This window comes from Struthio camelus, chromosome W, assembly GCF_040807025.1.
Source record: "Struthio camelus isolate bStrCam1 chromosome W, bStrCam1.hap1, whole genome shotgun sequence".
In the NCBI taxonomy this organism is placed as follows: Eukaryota; Metazoa; Chordata; class Aves; order Struthioniformes; family Struthionidae; genus Struthio; species Struthio camelus.
This window is the reverse complement of record NC_090981.1, coordinates 65,441,307-65,457,310: the sequence shown is the minus strand read 5'-3', so window position 1 is coordinate 65,457,310 and position 16,004 is coordinate 65,441,307. Positions and strand designations below refer to the sequence as shown.

The 16,004-nt window shown below is 43.2% G+C and overlaps 1 protein-coding gene across 7 annotated transcripts in view; it reads right to left on the bottom strand.

Annotated features, from left to right (window-relative positions):
• The window catches only part of LOC104138499 (katanin p60 ATPase-containing subunit A-like 2), a 33,359-nt gene extending 19,249 nt beyond the window's left edge, over positions 1-14,110 (bottom strand). The window contains exons 1-7 of one of the 7 annotated variants that reach the window (XM_068924582.1): positions 13,964-14,110; positions 5,677-5,747; positions 5,120-5,286; positions 2,921-2,960; positions 2,444-2,567; positions 1,246-1,338; positions 616-714 (exon numbers count right to left, since the gene is read on the bottom strand). In XM_068924582.1, the coding sequence (XP_068780683.1) occupies positions 616-714; positions 1,246-1,338; positions 2,444-2,567; positions 2,921-2,960; positions 5,120-5,286; positions 5,677-5,747; positions 13,964-14,014 (645 nt within the window). In that variant the 5' untranslated portion in view covers positions 14,015-14,110. Of the gene's footprint in view, positions 1-615; positions 715-1,245; positions 1,339-2,443; positions 2,568-2,920; positions 2,964-5,119; positions 5,287-5,676; positions 5,748-5,875; positions 9,543-13,411; positions 13,864-13,963 lie in introns of those variants that run through there. The other 6 variants (XM_068924581.1, XM_068924585.1, XM_068924586.1 and 3 more) reach the window with 6 other exon arrangements.
• Between the last annotated feature and the right edge of the window lie 1,894 nt (positions 14,111-16,004).

Here is a 16,004-nt window from a genome sequence, read left to right as displayed (position 1 = left end):
TCCTATATTTAAGAATGATAGAATCGAAGCCTGAATTAACATTACAATGAGTAGCTCTCTTACTGCCCAAGTAGTCCTAAATACACCCTATGTAGATTAAAAGCAGTGAAAAATGTAAATATGGGTCACCACGTTGCCACATACTCCGTTTTGAAAATCTCTTCAAGTGGACAGACAGACTGACATTGAGTAAGCTGGACGCACCGTCGGGAAGTTGTGGCTTGTGTCAAGGAGTGATTAATTTACTTAGAATTTCTATCCCAGCTCTCTAAACTGTGGTCCTGACTCAGCTGAGGTGAATGCTAACTGACATACTGAATTTGGTGGAACCAGAATTTCACCCAGACAAGTTTCTGTGGGTTTCTGCAAATTGAGTAGTTTGTGAATCGTAAGGTGTAATTTGTATTTGCTGTCTACTTCCATGTTCAAAGAGCAAACAAGTCAGACCACTATCAGGTACAACTGTCCACTGGAAAGGGAAACACACTACCAGGAACCAAGCCCTTCTTTAGCACTTGGGAACCAAGACAAGATTATTACAGTATTTTATTTTGTTCCTGGTTGTATAACTGACGTTCATGCTAACTGGATAGAAAGATGAATAGAAACACTTACTGATGGATCTGGATCACAATTAAGACTGCTGAAGGCTATTTCATTTGATGATACTTTGATAGCATCTTGGATCATCCCACGGAAGTCAACTATTTGGCCCTTAAGGAGAAAATAACGTTGTGATAAGCTTTTCCAGGACGGTAGCTCTATTGCTAAAAAGGCCCTGGGCCAAATTTTACTTACTATTTCTGTGTATAGTTCCCCTGTCTGCCCATACAGTCCTAAACGTGGCAAACACTGACCACAGAATCAGCGGTAGCCATGGGAAAAGAATGCACTTCTCTTCACATTCAGTGCAACAATTTAACTGCAAAATCTCTTATCGTCTCATTCAGGAATTTGAGCTCTATCTTCCACTTTAACTATAACCATTGGGCTTTAAGAACAAAAAGACTGTTCCTTCTTGTGTATGTTTGAAATATTATTTATTGCAAGCAGAGCCTCCTAATTTTTTGCCTTGGGCAAAAAATTACTGCCCAAATCAGATAAAATTAACCCTTCAGCTAATTACACAGCAACATTTTTTACAAAAACATATACAAAAAGCTCACGTCAGATATTTGTGAACAAATATTTTCTTTTTCTACATACACATTCCTGTTATAAATTACATATTAGGTTTCTACCAACCCTCCTTGGGTGAGTGCTTTCTCCTCCTCCAGTTTTGTTGATTGCTGAGATGCTTAAGCCGAAGTCGGATTGCTCCAGAGTACTGTCATTATTCTAAAGAAAAATCAATTTTAAAACAGATGCGTTGCCAAGTAGATGAGCTGCAGATATCATCCCATTATAGGTATCATCCCACCTCCTTATACATGCCCAGATGAACTGCTTCATCACACAGAACTCGCAACAGTAATCTTGTATTAGTCAAGCACCGTTGCGCAGTTTGCTGGACTTCAGTTCATCTGCCTGCCGACAGCAACGCTGACAGTCATAGCTCTAAAGCTCAGCATTCAGTTATTTCATTTGCAGAACTTCCACCTTAAGTTGCAGAAATCTGCATCTTACTCAGCAGTGAGAAGAAACTATGCGCTAATGGACAGCGGAAACGACAGAAAAGTATGAGGCACAGTACAGCTGCTTAGACAGAAACAAGGAGACACTTTAGCATTGTAAATTACTCTGACATTCACTTCAAAGCAGTTACTGCTGTAGTGTCCAAGACCTATATTAAAACAAACAAAAACAAAAAAAACCTGGTCAAACACGAGATCCAGCCCCACAAAGAAATTGGGCAAAGACCTTAAAAAAAAAAAAAAAAAAAAAAAGCTCTCCCTCATCCAGTTCCTCAAGAGCTGTAACAAAATGCCTTGCTTCCCCACCAATCTGCTGTTCCTGCTCCCCCCAATTTAAAGGAGGGTAATAAACTAGTTTTCTCAGCAGTCTTATTGTAATGAGACTCACAAAACTGAAAATTAGAGCCAAATTAGTCCCTCAAGCTCAAACACCTTATGCACTGTGAAGATGCTTCACCTCACACCAGGCTTACTACCTGGTTTGTTTTTCCTGCTTTCTGGCACTAAAGGATCAATCCTTAAATCCACTGAGGGTAGTGGAAAGACTCCTGCTGATTTCAGTGCATGCTGGATAATAGGAATTCCTCTGCCTTTCCTCTAAATTTGGTGCATGACAGGCTCCCCAACTCACAGCCAGAAACCATCTTCTGGAGTCTTGCATCTGTTACGCCTAAATTCTGTGAACAGTAAAACCCATTAGTTACACAATCACACACTGTGTAACTCGCATCCTCTCACTGGCTGTAGCCACTCAGAATAAAATCCCATTAATTGCAGCTGCAATACTGTCACGATAAAATACATGATACCTGCTTGGGGCTCTCCTTGGGGGACGATTTACGTTCTGTTGTGCTCCCAGGTGAAGTTTTTGACAACGGTCGCTGCACTGTCTGATGTTTGATCCTTGGGAGATTCTGGGAAGAGCTTGCTGCCCTACAATACAAAAAAACATGTCCTGAAAGCATTTTGGGGCCAATTTCGCTTTGCTTGAAGTTAAGGCATTGATTTCAGTCACAGCAAACTCCAAAGCTCATTGCTTTCAAACGCTCCACCCTACCCGCAGCGCAGAAACTTCAGCAAATTGCCTGCATCTCCATTTGGGAAAAATCTCTTTACTTACTTCTCAAAGACACAGGAAAATTCACCATGTGGTCAGCAGCACGGTTCTAGGCTAGTTTAGGCAAGTCTAGGATTCCTAGAGTATCACAGCGTTATTTTAACTACATTGCATGCTGCTACTGGAGGAAAATTCTCTGTCCAGAAAATGCCCCACTCATTTCTCTTACCTTCTTGGCTTTCCTCCAGTTCTCAGCTGCTGTTTATTTTCTGCTGTGGCAAAATTAATATTGAGATGGAAAATAATTAAGAATATAAAAAAGGACAACTTGGTTATTTTCCTTTTAAAAATATATTTGAGCATATATTAAGGGACCTTGGAAACATGCAGAGACGGGACCAGCATGATTATAAGCAATTCAAGCCTGCAAAAATGTTTTGAAAACAGAACCGATATTGGAGAGTTTTCAGAGTTCAGGCTTGTTAAATGCTTAAACCCATTCAAGTCTTTGGTTTCTCTTCTTATATTTTAAAACAAATGTCATTTTCGCAGTAAAATGGACCCTACCACAAATCAGACCAAGCACAACAGACTAATTTCATATATTGCACAGAATGATTATTTAATGCTAATAACTTTTCCCTTACCAAATTAGGAAATAAAGAATTTGCCTCACTCTTAGTAAATTTATCATGTTCAACATAGCAGGATAGCGTAAATGTCACATTGCAATCGTGGTTATCAAACTTCATTTTTTTCGCTGATATAAATCATTGGAGAAAATTTCTGTCAAAGTAAAGCTTTTTCACAAAACGTCAAATTCATGGTTAACTCCAAAGCCCAGACCTGAACTCATAAACATGAGGCTTTGTGTTAAACTAGCATATGCCTTGTTGCTCCAAAATACATCTCCCATCAGTGTTCTCCGCACAACAGTCTTGCACCCAAATTCTCATACGCCTACATAAAATAGTATTTCCCAAACAGCTGATTCACTGTAAGTGCTTGGGGACATGGGATACTTATAGGCAGCAGGCCCTATGCGTGAAATTCTTAACCCTGGGCAGTACATCTACGGTGCAAACTGTAATTCGGCACAGAAGTAACCAAGCTGGTTCCAGAGGACTTGCCTAGAGCGTTACAAAGAGTTTACAGGAAGGTGCACCGCTCTAATCATTTTGTTTGGCATGCTTATACCCCCATTTGATGGTGGAGACGCTTTACAGCAGGCCACAAGCTACCTGGCAGTAGCTTCATAGCGAGAGGTGCACAGGAGAGAGGCTGCTTGTGTTTCAGCAAAAGAGGAAGCTACATCCCAGCCAGCATGGTAGCAGCTTGAGTAACAGCGGAGTACCAGTGTCTGTGTAATTTTACTGACTGAAAAACGTGACCAAGAGCTTGTAAGCACCTAAGAGATTTAGGGGACTTTTGGGGATTGCCCACTTGGATCTAAGCTCCATTTTGATGGATCCAGCCTTGGCTACCGCTCAGTTGGAGAATATTAGCCTAAGTATAATGTAATGAATGCTTTGTAATACATTTTCCCTCTTGATTCATAATGAATCTCTTGGTTTATGTGCTGCAGGGCTCCTCCTCTTTATATTGACAGCAATCAATGGGCTCTGGCGGTAAATCTCTTTCATGGAGACGTTGTTTGCTTCTAGCTACTACTGATCTTCTACGTAACAGTGAACGTCATAATGACTAACGGCTTTAGTGGTTTTCAAAATCATTTCACCTACATAGGCAATTTAGTTATATTTATATAATGTTTCATTTACCTGGGATTTCAAAGTTGCTGGCAACCATATGAAACAGTGGAAAAGGCCGAGATGTTCCCTGGCCAGTCATTCCTCTCCCTAATTATTATCTCTGTCTTACAAGAAACATAGGTAAGAGTAGCTTGTGCTCTCTGCACCCTCTAAGCTCTTCATACCTGACTCCTGTACAACTGCTCTCATGGCTTCGATAAGTTACACTTCATGCTCAAGTTCAAAAACATTCAGGCTCTCAGAGTCCTACCAAAATGTTTATGTTCTGATTTGTCCTCTTCTCTGTCATTCACTTATACCTCAGACTAAGTCCTTTACTGACTTACTATTCCTACCCTATTAGGGAAAAAAGAGAGAAAATATTTATGCTATAATACTTTGCACTCACACAGCCTTTTCCAATATCAAAGTAAGAGACAGAAAAACACCATCTTCTTGTTTAGAAGAACAGAGGAAAAAAAAAGAACAGAAAGGCTGAAACCTCCCATCTCTTAAATCCTATGTCCTAAGTGCTAGGAACGTAGCTCTAACATAAACATACGAGAGTTCAAACAGTAAACACAGACACGCATGAGAAGCGCAGCAAGTATTTCAGGTAAATATACTTTTCAAGCTTAGAGAAACAAAAGCTTTCTTCTTGGAACACAGCCACATACCAGTGTCTAGGACCTTTTTAGTAATCTTAGGATATTTCTGGAATTTTACAAAGTAATAGCTTTCATATTCCATCAAAATTGTCTCAAGATCAATGTTGTCACAAACTTCAAAGCCACGTAAACCTAATTTTGTCTCTTGTTCCAAAGCATTTGCAGCATCAATATACCTGCAAAGTTCAAAAAAAGCAAAGAACATGAAACTGAGAGTCATTATTTTATTCCAATTTTTGAGGAAAAAAAAAAAACAGTGACATTAGCAAGTACATTACATTTTTAGGATGTCCACATCTCTCTATTCATTATAAACTCCATTAACCGTATTTTAAAATCCTTTGCTAACTGCTCAAATATATTTTTAACTAATAAAGGACATTTTGTTCCAGAAAATGAAATGAATTAACAAAGTAAACAGTGTTATTTAATAGTAGTTTACCTTTTTACCTTCCTCACATAGAGCCCAAAGGCCATGTTGCCCATCCACCCAACAGAGGACAGAACTACATGTTATGGGAGGTCAGACACACAAACGTAGGGCACTGTTATTTTAAAAAACATACCCTTCCTCCATTAAGTAATGCAAAATCAGAATGAGGAGATTTTTTCGACGAGCTTCTGTTCGCATCTCATCCTGTGAATTAAGAGAGAACTCTAGATCAAACGTAACATTCTCTTTATTGCTGTAAACAGCATCTAAATGTAGCCTGTGGAAACAAGCAAATTAAGACAAGAGCGTCTAAGAACTGTAAAACAACTCACCGTTAATAAACAGAAGTGGTTTTCAATGTAATTTTTCTTACGCATTATCTGGGATCCTGGATGGGCAGAAACCTTTTCCCAGAGGAAAGAAAATTACCTTGAGGTTGAAAAAATAAGTTACTTCCCTTACTGTGATTACGGCTCTCCAACATGTTCAGGCCGATAGGGATTTCGGGATAGGACTCTTATGGACCTCATGCACAGCATCTCCAAGGGCTGCGCAAGCAAACCTCGCGTGTCCCTTCCCCGCAAAACCCGTCTTCTGCGTGCTCTGAGATGGGGCGGTGGAGAACAGGTCTGGGATCTGCGTGACTACGCTGCAAAGACCAACTGGGCACTGTTGGCACCTCTCGTTTCATGTGAAATACAGAACATTTGAAGAACTGATAGCTCCGGATAATGCCAGACTCGCCCAATTTTTAAACACAGGCGTGACCAAAGTCAGGCCCCTACCTGCAGAAATTTCAGTATGGAGCCAGTGCCATAGATTTCTCCTCACAGACTTGAGAGACCACAGGTATTTGCATTTGGTTCAGTGATAAGAGCATGGCAGTGGAAAACATATCTTCGCCGTCATGCAGTTAAACTATATCTGGGGGTGCATATAGTGCTGCCATACGTGCTTCATCTCTGCAAACAGAGAAGCTCTGAGATTTTAGGGTCTCACCAGAAGTCATTACAAGGAAAGCTCTAGAAATAAGCATATCAGCTTCAGTCTGCCTCACTGGGATTTGAAGACGGGATCACAGGAGCAGCAGGTATTTTCGAACTCCCATTTAGACAAATAAACTATTTCTTCTCTCTTTTAGGATGCTGGCATCCTCAGCTCATGTAGGGGAGGCAGCATGAGCCTGAAGAACTGCCATTGATTCAGTGGATGGGGGAGAGAGGTAGTTTATAGCACCTATATTCCAGATCATATTGTACAGTAATAGGAATATAGAATCCCACTTCCACTCCTAGTTTCCACTCCTCTTACCCGACTCAGACAGTGACTGCATCCCTCCCTCAGAAAAAGCCTAGCCCAAGTGTTAGAAAGTGGCATCTGTGGGAGACAAACCCACGAATCTTTGGCCTCTTCATACTGGACACTGAGCTTCAGCCTCTGTAGCAATGACTTCCGCTCTCCGCAAGTTCTTGGCACACAAACAAGACAAAGAACTACTACTGATTAAAGCAATAACTTAGGTTTTTAAGGACCCAAAGATGCGTTAAAGGGATATTCATACACAATCGCTCTATTCTTTCCGGCCTCTTGGAACGCGGCTTCATTATAGCAAACTGCAGAAAGGGTGCTTTTGGGTGGTGGAGCATACCGCAAAAGCAGCCTACCTCTTCACTGTGCCTTTCCTTTGTCAGCTCAGACGCGTCTGCTCCTTCTGCACTGCACGCAGCAGCGGACACCACAGAGCATTCTCCTGCTAATTTTCACACTAGCTGATTGTGCTATCTCAAGTGTTTTATTTTGAGACTAGTGTTTACCCCTGTGCCTGCTAATCTGTAAAAAGTACTGGGTAGAGCAGGGAAAGGGTCTTCCAGTATCGCAGATTTTTTTTTTCCCCTGGGATGTTTGCTTCAGACATGGGGCCATCTAGTGACACAATTAGGAAAGGGCTGGGCCTTTGCTTTTAACAACGTTTCCTGGGATTTTTTTGTGTATTTCTGTTTCATATATTAACAAAAAGACTGGTAAAGTCTTCATTCTGGTTTTCTAGAAAACAGAATCCAACTCTCCGGGAAAAAGGGAAGAAACTATACCCCCCCCGCCTTTGCTACTTTTTACCGTCTTGATAAAATTAAACAACCATTCTGTTTCCCTATCCTAAGTGAGCTGCAACACCACCTGCCTGCCAGAAGTGGTACAAAGATGATTTTTATAAAGCATTTGGAGGATGAAGAATGCTCTGTAAATGACCAGTAGATGAATATTTTTTGAATGAACTAGACCAGTTCCAAAGAGGTGCTGCAAGAAGAAACGGACAAATTCTGTCAACAGTCGCAAGCAAATGAAAAACCAAAGACAAAACGCTGGTGCTCTGGGATGAAAGGATCTTCCCCCTCCCGTTCTTCTGACTGTTGTTGGTATTTGGAAAACAGATTTTGCATTGTCGCCCTTCTACTGTTTCTCTTGCATGACTTGAATCTTCTGAGCCCGAGTCTGAGGGGCGAGAGAGAAGCTGGAGTCACCACTTGTTGCGAAAGCCACCTGTACAATCTTTTAAACGCGATTGCTCACGCTGATTTATCTGGAGCAAAACTGCTGTTGTGTTTGCCCACATATCAAAAGGCAAGATCACAGCTGTCTCTGAATATTCAAAAAACAGTACGAAAACACAGTGGTTGCCACAGAAGACAAACATATCAAGTGTTTACTGTTTGAGTATTTTCTGCAGCACTCTGATGAGAGAGGAATTATATTTGTCTGATGAACTGGCAGCCCTCACAATCGGCGCTTGGAAGACTCTTTGAAAATAACCTGTATTCTGGTGCGTCCTTTGCCATTAATCCCACTAGGTTACTTCTGCTATCCCTAGAGGCATTTTAAATTCCAGTATAGGCAGGCATACAGTAATCAGCAGCATCTCAAATGCTCCTTTAGGTAGAGACTTGCCTTGAGCAGCATAGGATAACACAGCATGGGCAACCTCCTTCAACCGTAACGTATTAATGGTCTTGTTGTTGGGTTGACTGACCAGAAGCAAAAAATGAACTTTTATATCCAAAAAAGCACCCAACTGAGCACCATCTAAAAATGGGAGGATAGTTCAGACTGAGTGGGCCTTTCTACCTTTATCTTGTGTTAATAAGAATGCAAACACTGATGGTTAATTTAGAGGCGCAGACATCCGTCCAAAGAAAATTAACCGAGCCATCAAATCAGCTGATCAACTGACAGTAACTTGCATCAGATTGGATCTGAAAAACGGAATAGAGATATCAGAATCTCTGGTCGCAGTTCCATGAAGTTTCTGTAAATCAAAGAGAATTTAAGGACCTTTCAACAGGTAACTGTTATCAGGTCAGAGATCTTCTGAGTCACTTGTGCATGGAAGATGGCTTTTCTGACCAGTCCCACAAAGTCACCTCTCCCTGTTTTTCACCAGTCTTATTCTACCACGTGCCCATGCCTTCTGCACATGTCAGTGCCATCAGCAACCTCAGCTGACCACTTAAACAGCTCCCTGCCCATTCCCTTAGGGATCCTCCTCACTCCAAATACTTCCACAATACAGCCTGTCTGCCAAAGTAGAGACAGATACTAAAACCGCACAGGACTTCAGCCATGTTTGCAGAGGAAACGGTAAATCTTATATTGCATGAAAAAAAAAAAAAAATAGGAGCACTTACCAGTACAAAGTTACTTAAAATTCAGTTTAGCTTTATAGTGATTTAGCCTTCCTGTTTAATTAGTACTTAGAATTGCATGTTGTTTATAGCCACTGGTACTTCCATAGATGTTTAAGTGTTTAAAGTTTAATAAGCTTCCATTCTTGAGCAAAAAAGTATGTAATTAAATTTTCAATTACTATAGGGGATTTTTGGGTCCATGCAATTAATAAAAGCTTAAGGCACTTAAGTATGATCTTGTTTTAAAAGCTAACTAGTTGAGCAGTTAGCTAATTAGCTACAACAGTCGCAGTGTATTTTATTTATTTCTAGCTTAACAAAATAGAGTGGCATGTACTACTTTCTTTGCAGTCATTTAAAATTAAACTCTACTAGAGTCATGCATCTTTAACTGCAATTGTTCATTTAGTCATTTCCCTACCTTTTACTAAAATGGATTTACATTATAAATCAGCCTAGTCTCTTGTGTAATCCCATCAAATTAATGAAGCTACTAAAGGATTAATTTAACCCTATAATGTTTCATTATTATTTGACCTTATATTTCTGCATTAATGTGTATGACTGCATAGAGAAAGAACAGACTTACAAGGTAATTTACGGTCTAAGAAGTTTAGAGATGACAACTAGATCACTATAACTTTGTGCCCTTCTACATCCAGCGGGGGCAACAAATAAGACAAGAGTTCAGTAGGATCCGTGATCAAGAATTCAGACGAGAGGTAAGCGGCCAGCTCCATAATCATACAAGAAAAGACGGAATCATACCCAAAAGGATAAAGTGACAGCTGCACAGGCAACCATACTTTCGACATGTCCCAACTTCTAAGTCTTGACCTCACAACCTGAAATATTCTGTTGGGACACACAAGCTTTTAAACGAAAAGTGTAGGAAAACAGTGTAGCCAACAGTTGCATTCCATTTTTTGTCAACATGGGATACAATGGTGCTAGCACAACCAATCCCTTTTTAAGCTGCAAGACTAACGTAACAGGCCAAACTTATAGCCAGAATGGTGATATAGCAGAATGGTGTCCACTGTGGACAATATGGTGTTTAGATGGAAATTAATCTTTTCTAGCTGCTCCTATTTTCTCTCCCTACAGAAGGTAAAAATGATGTTGCTGTTACAGAAGCAGAACGGGGCGCTGGGATGAAGAGTGAGAGCAAGCAGGAGGACTTGCTTCGAATAGTTTCCTTCTCTCTTTTTCCTTTGGGATCCCAGGATGACTGCCAAGCACGGTGTTCCTAGAGAGTAAGCTGCCACACTCGCACCACATGCCAGGCCGCAGAGAGTAGCTGAGAGACCATGAACTTGCCTGCTTTTCTTCCTCCACCTCCCCATATCTCCCCCCCCAGCTCTTTGCATGTCATAGTTGTAGTTTTGCCAGGCTTTTTAGAAGACTGAGGTTCAATTATTGTTTGGCTTCTTGACAATGTTTTCTGAGAAACATAAGCAGAGAAGGGAAATGGTAATTTTTAAACAACGTATAACTTGGCTAGGATTGAATAGAATTTCACAGCACAAAGCAGAGGCGCTTCTTCAGTCTCTTCACTCTTCCAGATTATACAAGCCTACTGCAAACAATAGAGCTGGCAAAGTTTCTCAAGAGGGATTACAAATAGCTTTCATAATTAAAAACATACAGCAATCTAAGTACAGAAGTTATAGCTGTCCTAGTACTAACCCTGAGATGCATTCAAGAGGTGTTACATCTAAAATCTAAAGACTGTTTACAATTTGAGCTTGGTGCATTGAAAGTAGGATATCTGATTTCCTCAACTAATCCAATAGCTATACATTGTATTTCATTAACTTATGTTCCAGCAGTATGGCCTCTCCACCAGTGCCATTCACAGATTCTAGTATCTCCTCGTTTTTACGACAAACTTTCCTGAAGCCAGGTTTTACATTGCCAAGACTTCACTAATTTGAAGTGATATGCATTGTGAAAAATACATAAAAATGAATAAACATAATATATGGTGAGTTATTAAACAACAGACTTTAAGGATGCTGAATTTGTTCACCAAATTTACAAGTGAATTAATAAGCATTAACTCTCCCACTCATTTGTGTGAATTAGCAAAGCTCTACTGCAGTTTACGCTAACGTTGCTTTCAGAGAGTGACTTACAGAACAAACAAAGGAAACATTTAACAATTAAAACCATTGAAACATCTCAGAAAATATATTTAATCGATTCGAAAACTACAATGAGCAGCTGTGAACAGCTACAGAAATTGTGCTACATAAATGCATCATTACAATTTTTTATGGTGAAACCTTTTTGAAATAAATAGCCCTTCCTTTTTCCATTGGAGGCCTTGGATCAGGACTCCCTGTTCTTTTTTTCCAGCAAACAAGCCTCTTTCACCCTTCCCAGGGCACATTTCACTTCTCTTCTCTCCCAAATCTAGAGCCAATGATTTCCTAGTACGTACACACATGCATACGCCTCATGTCCTCCGGGCAGTGCTGCCTGGGCACCAGTGCCTTGAGCCAAAGGGAAGGCAGCCTGGAGGTGCTCCAGCTGGGGCTCACCCAGAGCTTGTCCCTCAGGGACACAGAGCTGGGATGCCCTTTCTCCCCCTCCTCCCTCCTTTCCACGGCAGTTGCAGGTTGCTAACCTAACCCTCTGCCATAATTCACCAAAGCCAGCTGAGACAAGCAAGAGGCACAACTCTGGAGAATCCCAGTAGGCCTCTAAAAAGTGCTGCTTTCGCATGTTTCCACCTCAGATGCATCCTTCGCATTACCATCCTCCCCAGTTTGAGAAGCAATATCTTGGATACCATACTCGTTTCCAGCTGGAACGTGAAGTTCAAAGGAGAGGTAAAGCGCATAGCCCCTCATTCGCCTGCTCCAAGCACGAGTTATCACTGAAAGCAATCTGCCTGCTCCCCTCCCTTTCGTCTTTGACCCCAGCTACCCAGTTTGGCCGTTATCTTGCCTCAAAGCTGAAAATCCTGCAGCTAAATGGTAAGTCTGAGCACGAGTCTAACAGAAAACTAACGTCTGTGCGTTGTGTCGGGGGGTGGGTGGGTGTGCGTGTGGACGCGCGACATCAGTTCAACAAACGAATCCAGCTCAAGCAAATACAATCTTTCAATATCAACAAACCTTCATATATTTCAGTCATTACAATTAAATAGCTGGAATTGGACTAAGAATTGTTCTACTGGAATGAGGGTGCTCATTACCGACGGTGTTTTTTTTTTTTTTTAAAAACACTTTTCCCAAAACTGGTAGAAAACAATAACCTCCAGTCTGCATCCTATAGAAGAAATCAATGGAAAGATGTAATACAGATGAGAACAGGATTGGGGACCAGGAATTCCAGAAATTATTTAGTGCTACAAATAAAAGACAGAGTAGCCTAACTTTTCAGACACTGCTTACAGGAATAATGGAATTCAGAAATCAGAAATTAAGTACCCACGGTCCATCCACAGAAAGTAAGAAACCTTAGAACAAGAATCAAAAAATCCATTCCCCTTGGCTAGTTCCAGGTTGTTCCTTAGTCACTGGCTAAAGCTTCACTAAAGTGGGCTCCAAATTTGTGGACCTCTGAAGAATTTGACCTCCCATTGCTTCATAGCCAAAATGGAAAATCTGATCTTCACATCCATTCCCTCAAAGGGCTACAGAGAGATCAGTTTACAAAACCCACCAAAACTTGGTGATACGGCTTAGGGGGGAGGGGAAGAATTCGCAGGTCCCAGGTCCCACAACCATGTCTACATTTAATAGTCAAAAACAGCCCCGGGACCAGGGCCACCCAAATCCTCATTAGTTATCTAAGGGTGACAAAACTCTTTTTCTCCTTTCTTTCTAGCCCTGGGAGTCCTATCTGCCGTTTGCACATCAAAGCCATTTCAATTGGCCACCTTCGGGCATCGTTCTCAGTGGCTGGGGGGATCTAAACACCCCTTAGGGCTCAAGGAGGGACTAACCCGGAGCCTCCCCTTCGTAGGCGAGTATATTATCTACTAATCTAGGAGGCAGAACCGCCTCCCAACGACTCCAAATACACTTGGCAAGGAACCCCGTCCTACTCATGCCTAGCAGGGACAGGGAATTGTGCAACCACGCAGAGCACCTCACAAAACGAGAGCCTTGCCGGGAAACAGTTTTACAGCAGTCCCGCAGGGCAGACCTCCAGCTCCTATCTGCTGAACCATACCTTACGGCCGTCGAAATCGTCCAGCAGGTGGAGACAAAAGAACAGGGTTAAGAAACGTAGCCAAACACGAACGCTTCGGGGCTCCTATATCAAAGGGGCTCGCTGGAGCCACGACCCACTGGCGGGGCACAGACACGGTGGTACAATACAGCTCTTATTTGTGCAAAAGGCACCTGAGAGAGGCAGCAACCGGCATTTCTCCCCCCTACCCCTTACTTTGGGGACGGGCCTAGTCATGCCGAGGATGAGGGTGGGGGAGTGGAGGGGTTAGGGGCCTGCGCTGTTCTGCGGAGGAGGCAGGACAAGAAGCACGTCCCACAACAGGAAGGGAAACGAGCAGGGAAGGCCCTTCGCACCCCTAAGGAGAGGCAGGACCCCACAAGCCCTCAACGCCAGCACCCCGCCGCCATGTCACCTCTGCCTCTTCCCCCCGCCCCACCCTCCCCGCGCCTGCGCACTCAGCGCCGCCCCCCGGCGCACGCGCAGAGGTGGCCCCCGCGCGGTCTCCATAGCAACGGGGAAGCGCGGCCTCCCCTGCCCGCCGGGTCTCACCGCCTCCCTCGCCTGGTGGGTGGTTCTCAGCGTGTGGCAGGAAAGCTCCATCGGGGTGGCGAGGAGGCCCGGCCAGAGGCGGGTACAACCCGCGGGGGCAGCCGGAGCGACCTGCCGGCAGCGCCCAGCCCTGGCACCCCGCGGCGGCGTTGGGGGGGGGGGTGGTGGGGTGGCGGGGCGAGGAGGCGGGGCGCCGTGCACACTCGCGGCCAATCGGCACGAGGGAGAGTAAAAGATTGCCCGAAGAGACAACCAATCGGAACTGGAGTAGGGTGGGACGGCCGTTTAAAGGATGGGGCCAATCACGTTGGGAGAGGAGGGTGGGGTGGTCCGTTGTGCTGGCCAATCGCTGCTTGGTTCACCTCAGCGAGGTGGCTGAGGGGTTTGGCGGGCGGGTTGGGGTCGAGCTTGCTCCGGCCCGGCCCGACTCTACCCTACCCGGGGTTAGGCAGGCCCGGCTCGGCCGAGGAGGCCGATCGGGACCGAGGGGGAGCGGAGTGCCGCCTGCCTCTCGTACCAAGGCCGGCGGCGCGCTGAGGGAGAGCGGGGCTGGGAGACGGGCCTCGCACAGGGCCCCTGCGGGACGCCGTTAACTGCTGTGCGAGACCGCCGCCGTCCCGCGCGTGTGTATAACCGTGGGGTGTTCAGTGCCCGCTTGAGGCTCTCTGGCCTCGGTCCGGCTGGACTGTTAAAGGTTAATTAAGGTTAAGACAGAAAAAAAATGTTGCATTCACTTTACCGGTAAAAAAAAAAAAAATAGCTGTGGCTTGAGTATGTGGCTACTACTCACCTCACAGCAAAATGCTGTGATTAATATATTTGAATAACAAAATAAATGGATCTGCTATCCCTACATAGGTTTCTCTTGCTGCCTGTCAAGCTGAGTATTGTCCTCAACAAGTCTTTTTTTCATGAAAAGCCACCTGCCAGCGGACCAAAGCTGCCACAGCAAGGGCAGTTATCGCAGCGGTTGGCACCTACTGCTAACCCAACGTACGTTTTCAGTTCCCTCGAGCTCCCTTTGCTGAAGAATCTCCAACTGCGCGTACCATAACCTTCCTCTCTGGTCTTTCAGGGATATCCTAAGCAAAACCATGTGACTTCAGCAGACATTAACTGCTAAGTCAGTTGTGCTGCACATGTATTGCAGTTTCATCCTATTAAGCACTTAATACATATCTTTTTATGAGATTTGTCCCATAAACCATGAAGTGCACAAAATGGATCAGATTAATGTTCCTGCGTCCAGCTTAGGCCCTCCCTTACTAGACTTTGTGTGTAGTTTTGTGGCCCTAATGTTGCAGCAGAGTAGGTAATTGGTTTTTTTTTCCATTACTGGGCGCTTCTCTTGCTCTGAAATTGCTCTGAATTGCTCTGAAAGAGAAATTCCTATAATTGAAGTTGGTATTCAAGTCATCCCAATTAGGTTTCCAAGACCAAATCTCACTACTGTTAAGAGAACAGCCTAGGTTCTCGTCTTTGCTTGATTGGAGAGTGTTTTCTACAATGTCTCTTTTAATGGGGTAGTAGCAACTTAATGTGTGGTTTGCTGTTATTTTGATGGAAAAAGAGAGAGAGTCTTCAGTCATAAGAACACAAACCTAAGGGTAATTTTCGCCATATGGTTGTGAATGAATCTTTCAGAAAGGCTGTAGAGACAAATGCATAACCACAGTAAAGGAGGCTGTTTTCAGGACTATGGTATGTCTATGAAACTTCAAGCCTTTTCTTGCAATTAGAACTGCAAGGGCAGACAGAGCTGATTGGCAGGACCGAGGTGTCATCAAGCAAATCAAGAGTCTACTCAGAAACCTTGCTAGTAGGGTATGCAGATTATCTGGGCTTTACATTCAATAGACTTCATTTAATAACATAAAACATAATAACAATCAGTTAAACAACTTTATAGCTAACATTTAAATATTCCTCTGCTGTGCTTATAACCAATATATAGTTATATAACCCTAGTATGTTAGAATAGGCAAGTAAAACTAATTAACGTGTATTTCACCATGAAAACGGATTAAAAAAACAAATGCAG